Here is a 9,137-nt window from a genome sequence, read left to right as displayed (position 1 = left end):
TTAATGATTATAAGTATTAATTAAAAAGAAATAAAAGTTCTTTTCTAACGAACAATTTCGAAAGGTATCCCAGTTTCCTGGCTGTCAAAAACGTTCATTGTAAGAGACCTTAACATTTTTATGTGGATTTCCCAATAATTTCTAATATCCTTAAAATTTCGTGATGGTTAAAAAGGATTTCAAAACAGTAAAGTAAAAAAACTGTTTATTGATAGCATACGCCTTTGTTCTTTTCATAATATTGATATAAAACATATATAAATATTATTCTAATACAATTTAAAATACATCGAGAGTTCTTGCCTTTGTTGTTTTTCAAAATATTCTCAATAACATTTGTTAAAATTAAATGTTTTTTTAAATATCAAATAAAAAATATATTATCTTTTTAAGCGAGTGTGTCATGTTTTATTATCAGAATTAGAATTCTTAACTTAAAATTATAAAAGTAACATATCGATAGTAGTGTTCGATAAATTTCAAGATGGCAGTGATTTCAAGGACCCTCCCTCTCATGGCTCAAGGGAATGCCTGTTAATACAGTTGTGTTGCAGGTTGTCAGTGTTTGGTTGTTGTCTGGTACGATGATGGAGCTATGGTTGTGAAACTTTTATCATATTGAAAAATGAAGACAGTGTCATCTGTAAAAGATAGGAATGGCATTGATGTCAAGTATTCTCCTGTCGATGGAGAGTTTACTCAAAGCAATTCAAGTGAAACTCTCCCTGCACAAGGTTTGAATGAAAGTGACAACCTTATTATTTGTGATTCACAATTAGCATCAAGTTTCCAAGAAGTGAAAATATCTAAATCTCGTTTAAAACCTGGACATTACTTACAGAAAGTGTTTTTACACAAGTTGAAAAGTCAAAGTGTACCCAGTTTAGACAAAAGTAAAATTAACAATGGTGTTAGTGATAGTAATGAGCCCATTAGAGAGATAAATAATGGGGAATTACTGCCATCCACTGAGAATGAAAAGAATAGTGAAGAGTCTGTTGACAGGGAAGCAAATGATAGCTGGTATAGGACTTGGCCTGACTGTGGTATTGACAAAGTTCGTAATGGTATAAATATTGATAATAATGTCACCAAAGACAATATTTTATTAGATGGTGCAAGTGAACAGGTAGCAGTTACGTGTAGATCTGCTGTTAAATCTCGTAACACTTTTGTCTGTGATAAAGTAGTTAAGAAAAATGGAGCAATACCTATTGACAATCTTTTAGAAAAGCTACCAATAGCCTATAGTCCTATAACAAAACAAATACATTTAATAAATAGTGTTGATAACTGTGATAATGTTAAAAGAATACCAGTGGATAAACTTGATGAGATTAAATGTTCAGATAGTTATCAGACATTACCTCGAATAAACACTGAAGTAAGTTCATTTTCAAGTACAGTTTCAAGTTTGAGTGATGTATCTCCATCAACAAATGGTGATTCCGCTGTAGGAAGTCTCTTTGATAATGGTGACAATTGTTCACTATTATCAATTGGGAATTGCAGTATTGTTTCTGATGATTCAAGTGGAAGTAAACCAAAAAGGAAAGGCATCTCTAGTTTTTTTAGCAGGTAAATTTTTTTTTTTTCGTATATACAACATTTTGATAATTTATATTGCGCTGAAAAGTATTTTATTTTTTTTATAAATGTGTGTACATCCAAAATTATTAAGAGTTCAATTTAATGAACATTCTCTTCCTGCCAGTTTGTTTGACAGTTATGACCTTGACAACAAATCTTTCAAGGAATTCAAACCATAAGAATTATATATTTTTTAACATCTATGATTATAATTTTTATGCTTTGTTAGCCTCATTTGAAATTCAGAAGAACCTAAAATTAATCAATTTTAACTGTGTAAAATGCATGATGGATTAATGATTTGAATTAGTCTCATCATTTTTTAATGTATAGTAAATAAAAATTATAGTTTTGTTAGGCTCATTTGAAATTCAGAAGAACCTAAAATTAATATTTTGTAGTTTGATTAATTTCACTCTTGATTGATTCCTTGTCTTAAGAACTAGTCCCTTTTTATATTATTCATGCAGTAGTTGCCCTGAATTTCTATGAATGAGATGATCTCTTTGGGATTGATCAAACTGATTGAGGTGTAGCCTTATGTATTATTTGATATTAGCCTTAGTTTGGACCCTTCAAAATGTCTTTATACCCAGACGGATTAACCTAATAGGCCTGGACCTAAGGGCGCATAATGCCAGGGGGCCTACATTTTAAATTAGAGTATTATTTTTGCAATCAAATATATATTTTTAATTTAGTTATAGTAATTATGAACACACATTTTGTTTGTAGATAATATCATACACTATTTGAGAAGATATTTTTAATTAATAGGTAGATTTTTTTTATTTTTAACTGTATAAAATGCATGATGGATTAAAGATTTGAATTAGTCTCCATAATTTTTAAATGCATTGTAAATAAGAATTTTATCAGCTGTTTAATTAATGTATTAGAGAGAATTATTACATTTATATTTTTGGGTATGTATTTGGAGGCAATTAAAAATAATTGATTTTATATTGTCAATGAAATATAATCTATATATCTATTTAAGTGTTGATAACTATTTCCAATGCATTTTTGGGCAATTTTTTTATTTACTTTATATGAATAATTTGATTCTCAAGTTATTTTTATAATTAATGTCATAAGGGAATAATATTTAAATTGACTTTGTAAAGATTATTTTTTGAGTAAAATTGCCGGACTGACCCCATCTCCAATACTATGGTATAAAAAGGGGGCGGCAAAAACTCTGGAGCCTTTGGGCGACCTTCAAAGCTGGTCCTATTTTTAAGGGGGTTGCGAACATAGTACAATAAGTACTGTAATATAAACAAAGTAGGTCATTGGCCTACAAAAAAGGTCTAATTCATAGTTTTATTCATGGTTTATTGTAGCTAAGCATAAACAGATGATACAATTATTAGTATGAATTGAAAAGCCATGAATAAATAACTATTGCTAATATTGAAATAAAATTTCTTTATATGAAATAATTAGAATGATCTGAAGGGTCCATTAATTTTATCTGTAAAATAAAAACAGTACTATACTCAGCTATCAAGTGAATTATATTTATTAGAAATTTTTTTGTATTTAAAACTGGCGTCAAATTTGTTATTAGCACATTAAATTATCCTGTATTCAAATTTTTGAGTGTATATAAAAATTACTACTTCCATTTTTTAAGTATTAAAAAAAACTTTCAAACCTGTGTGGATTCAAACCAAATTACACATTAAATTTACTCGTACCATGTGATTTGCCTTAACTGAGGTATTTATGCCTGTTTTTGAACCAATGGTATTTCCCAAAATCTTTTTGTTTTTTTCAATTTGGTAATTCAACTTTTTTTTACAGAACATATAAGATAATGCACTAGCTCCTTATATAATTACAAAGAAGAATCTCCCTCTTTCGAACAAATAAAAAAACGTCGAAATTGGATAAACTAATGACCAGTCTCATAATTTTTAGATAACTGAAAAATAATTGTATTTTCTTGTTCTCGGTGATGTTTTGAACATTAAGGATATTCGGTTTGTTGAATCAAAATTGGTCATCTACCTGGTTTAATCAATAGTGTAAATATTTCTCACCATTTATATATATATTTTTCCTCAACACTAAAGGTCAGTTGGACGGGAATCGAATTAAAGTCGATTTTTTAAATATAGAATCACCAAAAAGTTGTAAGTATTATTTCAAAGGCATCAGTGTTGGCAACGAGCACTCTGCCCATAGTAAGAAGACAAGTAATACGGTGTATAAAACCTAACTCATTAAACATACATCTGCAAGTCTTTTAAAAATTTAGTTTCTACCGAAGTTAATCCAGAAAGGCATTTCTGAAGGTCCTATAACTCTTAATAATTAGATAATTATTTGAATAAAGTAAATAATTTTTTATTAAATTATTATTATGATTTTTTCATGACCCCCTTCCCAGTCATTTGTAATATACAGGTGGGGATCTATAGGTGACCCACTTATTCTAATCTTGGTGGAGAGGGGGGTCAAGTTTTACATTACGTGGGACCGCCACGAAATGAAAAAAATTCCACATTCCAGGCCAGATTCAAACTGGCGCCACCCGCAGTTCTCATGCTGCTAAGATCTGCACCTTAACCACCTGAGCTACATACGGCCCTACTTCATCTAAATTTACCTACTTTTTTTTTTTTTTATTAATGCAATCCACTGCAAAGGTGATGTTTTCCTAGTTATCTTCAGGTGAACAACATATTCTAACCATGGTGGGGGGTCACAGTTTTTCATTTTTTTGGACCGCCATTTAATGAAAAAAAAGTCAAAAGCCCCAGGCCGGATTCAAACCGGCACCGACCGCAGATCGCAGAATGATAAACCTAGACCTAATCATCTGAGCTACGGACGTCCCTTTTACCTACTTTATTAAATAAATATTCTGATTATAAAGAGTTTTATGACCGCTAGGAATACGTCTTCGATATTACTGATGGACTGAATTATTCAGCTATTTTACTCCCTCGACACTGAAAAAAAATGCTCTTTAATTTAAATATTAAACAAAAACAAAAAAAGAAATCCGTAATTCTCTATATCTTAACTTCTCAAGTGGTTTCCATTAATTCCAGATGTAGAGCACTGACATTGTTCTTTTATTAAATCGATAACGATCGTTTTGCCATTCTACTTGTGGAAAATAATCGTTATACTAGAAAGGGGTCAATGACTACTGAGTTCCATATTTGAACGGACGGATATATTTTCATAACGTTTATTTATTTAATATTTGATGGCCCATTATTATTATTTTAATATTATCAGTCATTATTCGGCCCATTAAGTTAAATGTTACAATTATGGTTGACTTGAACATGAATTACAATAATAGTAAAATTGATTATAGGAAGATAGTTCGGGTGGCGGTCAATAAAGGTATCAAAATAGTAGCAAAAGCTATTTATTGTTTACCAAAGTTTAGCCCTACTTTGCAGGAGTTCGTCAGGGCTGTCTTTATTTAAAGAAGGTTGACAACTGACTGAACTAAGTCCTACCAATCAAGACAGCCCTGACGAAGCCCGGCAAAACGTTGATTAACGGTAAATCGTTTTTTTCTACTATTTTGGTACCTTTATTGACCGCCACCCGGGCTCTCTTCCTAGAATTTACTTCATACGGTCAACTATTTTCATCCAATATTAATAATAAAAATTCATATCTAAATAGGTCTTAAGATATGAATAGAAAGAAACTTTAATTATATAGAAGAATATTTCAAATTCTTACAAATATTCAAAAAATATGTAGTAATATATCTTTTACATAAAAAATTGCCCGCAGTTGTTCTTGTCTTTTAAACCATGATTATTTGCAGTACAACAATAAGAAATTAATCATGTTTATTTTCAAAACATAGTTAAAATTATTTTTATTTTATTTACATTCATATTTAATATAAAATGACAGAAATAGTTCACCGTAGCAGATAGCATGAGGCCTTAGGGATTAAAATATTTGTAAAACCCTTCGAAAGGAACATTCTCGAAAGATTTTAGATAATGACAAGTGAATGTGCCCATGCTGCCAACTATACTTATTTTTAATAAGTATTTAAAAATAAGGATGACGTTAACATTAAATCAGGTCTCAGAATTAGCGAAGTTTTATTTTACAAATGTTTTAGAATTAATAAATAATACTTTATACAGTAGCATCAGGTACTGTTATGAATTCACAACCTCCTTATATCTCGTTAGTCCTGTTAATTTGTCATGAGATTGAAGAGAAGAGTGGATAGTTTTGTATGATATTTTAGGAAAAATATAGTGATTTTTGGTTTAATAAATATTTTAAATAACCATTTCTACATAGCAACTTGTTTAATTTTTTTCTAAGCTTTCAATTTTTTTTTTTTTCACAATTTCAAAATTGAGTTTTACAGTCTAAAATAGGAATAAATTAACATTAAATTCAATTTCTCTTATGTTCCTATATTTGCAGCATAGCATCTTATCTACCCTTGTCTGCAGTTCTAATGTTCAATTTTATAATTCAGACTCAATCATATTTGTCTTCAATCAGTTTCAGTACTATGTTGAATCACGGTTCCAAACGCTGTAATTGATTGTTTTTTAAACAATATTTCCATATTACGTTAATGATTGTAAACTTTTGTAATTTCAGTTTCTTAGTCAATATTAATATTACTTTTTTAACATAAATATATGAGACACACAAATATATATTACATAAAATGTTTTGCAATCTCATACTTGAGACGTAATGAATAACTTACATTAATTTTTTTTTTAATATTGGGCATTAATGTTTTAAGTTGTGGAAAAACATGAAGACTTGTTAATCGTAGAATTAATATCGTAGTATGTGATTAAATAAATTTAATAAACATTTAATCTGTCATGTAAATAATTTGTAGTTATATGATTAGCTTACAACTTAAAAACATGCATCTGTAATTTTGTTAAAACTTTAAAAACATTAATTCTGTTTACAATATTTTTCCCACTAACTGTGACGTATTTGTTACTGGTTCACCGCTAATGTCATAAAAAAGATTTTTAATTCTGTTTAATTTAATCAATCAAACCAAAATCATACCTTGTGAAAATATCACAAATTACTGAAATGGAAATATTCACCTCTCCTTTAGTTTGTCAAAACAAATAGTTACGTTGTTATACCCGTCACTAAACAATTTGTACTGTCTGCAAATAACGGTGACGTTATTAGAGTTTGAATAATGTCTTTGCCAAGAACCATGGCGCAGATGTTAATTATGAACTTTGACTCGGTATCTATAATCGTCATTCAGGTATGAACGTTCCAATTGTCAAAGTTTAGTAATTATGGAAGTACCGTTACAATAGAACTGTTTTGGAACAAAGGCGTTCCATTGTCGAGTATATGAATAATATGTCTTTAATAAGATGAAAATTGATTTTGATTAGTATTTATTTTCTTATATCGGCAATTTAAGACGTAATGACTGTCCTCTGTATTATTTGTTTGTGAATAGTTTCTGAAGCAGTGTTGTATTTTTTTTTTAATGGAACTAGTATTGAAGATTTAAAAAAAAAAAGTGTTATCGTTTTGAAATTTTCACAGTTTAGATATTTATTTATTTTTGAATGGTCATTAATGTATTAGGAAAAAATATGAATTTCAGTAAAACGTCGATTATGCAAAATTCTTGGATAACTCTTGTCCCGAATAATCCTCTAGGATGAAAAACGTACTTAACTTTAAATTAAAAAAAAAAAAAGTTGCAATATTTAAGCTTAAATAAATTTTTTTTCTTTTTTTTTATTAAAAAACGACAATTTTATTATTAATGAATAAAATTGAAGTAAAAAAAATAAATCTAAATACAAGGTTTGAAAATATGTTTTTACGGTTTTTCAGTTTACTTTGTACTTGGTAAACAATGTTTTATCATCGAGGATTGCTCCTCGCCATAAAATTATGCAAAACCACATACGGCTAGAATTACCCGTGAAAAACTGTAGGCCTCAAAATGGGAACTTGTTCCTCTAGCATGCATCAGCCCTGATATTGCCTCGTCTGATTATTAGCTCTTACAATCCCTTAAGCACTTCCTTTCTGGAAAAACATTTAAAAAAAAAAAAGTGAAGTTGTAAACGCCATTTTAGGTTTCTCTGATTTCAAGCCACCTAATTTTTATAAGCTTGGAATCGAGTCCCTGCCCAAAAGAAGAGAGAACGTATTTAGTTAATAAATGTTTTATTTTTTAAAAACTAACATCTGTTTTTCGTAAATACTTTCTTTCTTTCGTAAATATTGATCTAGACGAAAACTCAAGCACAATAAACAAATTTATTCTGTAGTGAACAACATACTTAACTGCTCTATAAATCTATAAAGACAAGCCACAATATTATCTAAAGGATTTAAAATTTAGATTTCTAGTCTAATTTTATCATTATTCCGTTGAAAAATGAATTTTGTTAGAAAATGAACAAAATTCATTTTGATCTGGAGCTTCTCATATCAGTTTCTTCTGTGTGATACCAAGGTTTAATTCATTTTATCATATGATGACTGAATAGTTATATAAAATGCTTTCATTAAATCTAATAGAAGGAAATTAATAGCTCAAAATTAAGGAAAAAATGGGCTTGTTTTTTCCCTACACCCTTCATTTATTTCTTAATATTACATAATTCTTCTAAGTTAATACGTTTATTTTCAAAATTAGTACATTAGTGGTTTAAGCCGTGTATGTTAATTTGCATGCTAGTTACCTATTATGAATTATAAATTTTAGTTTTACTATCGCATTGGCGGATAGTATCGAATTGCCAGTTTTTTGCTAAATCGTGGTAGTATTCAAGTTATATAGATCAAATTTGAAAATAATGGGAAAATCTTTTAAATGTAGTAATGAATAAAATTTCACTTAAAAAAGTGTAATCAAAAATTTAAATACATACTTACTGCATAATTACAAGAGCCCATGAGGAGAAAAAAGGCAGTTATCTCACCCCAATTTTTGATTACTTTGATGAATACTATGTATAATTACTAGTAGAAATTGATGAGTCTGCCAAGTATAGGTAGATGGAATTAAAAATGGCGGCTGTTTGAAAGCGATAAAAAAATGTATTTTTCATTCGGAGCTCTATATCTTAAAAAGTAGGAATAACGCAAGAAAACCTAAGAGAACATCATTTAAAGATGGGCAAATTTGCTAAAATATGAGACCTAAAAGAGTTATTTACGTTAAATAGTTCTTGAGATATATAGCTTTTTAAAAAGCAACATTTCATAAAAATGTTTTATGGGACATATTGAAAGATCAGTAGTTAGTGAATTTATTTTGAAAAATCTATATCTCAAAAACCATTTGACGTAAAATCCTTTATAGTCCATTATACTAGCTTTAATTTGAGTGCTAATAGACATCTGTAAGTCACATAGTTCCTGAGATATAGATTTCTCAAAATAAATTAACTAACTACTAATCTTTCAGTAGATTTTCAAGAAATTTTGCTTTTTAAAAAGCTATATCTCGAGAACTATTGGACGTAAATAGCTCTTTTAGGGCTAATATTTCAGCAAATTTACTCTTCTTC

The 9,137-nt window shown here is 29.0% G+C and overlaps 1 protein-coding gene across 6 annotated transcripts in view; it reads left to right on the top strand.

Moving 5' to 3' along the window:
• The first annotated feature begins 438 nt into the window (after window positions 1–438).
• LOC106690183 (TBC1 domain family member 14) overlaps window positions 439–9,137 on the top strand; it is a 60,754-nt gene continuing 52,055 nt past the window's right edge. For 5 of the 6 annotated variants that reach the window (XR_001344542.3, XR_001344544.3, XR_010844325.1 and 2 more), the window contains exon 1: window positions 439–1,578. Coding sequence is in view for 2 of the 6 variants with exons in the window: in XM_014435527.3 (XP_014291013.1) it covers window positions 626–1,578 (953 nt within the window). In the remaining 4 variants the exon portion in view is untranslated. The remainder of the gene's footprint in view (window positions 1,579–9,137) is intronic. The other variant, XM_014435528.3, reaches the window with a different exon arrangement.

The sequence above is a fragment of the Halyomorpha halys genome, unplaced genomic scaffold (genome assembly GCF_000696795.3).
Source record: "Halyomorpha halys isolate HHAL.00 unplaced genomic scaffold, Hhal_1.1 Scaffold1605.1, whole genome shotgun sequence".
NCBI classification, from domain to species: domain Eukaryota; kingdom Metazoa; phylum Arthropoda; class Insecta; order Hemiptera; family Pentatomidae; genus Halyomorpha; species Halyomorpha halys.
The sequence above is the reverse complement of the archived record's forward strand: the minus strand, read 5'-3'. Positions and strand labels throughout refer to the sequence as shown.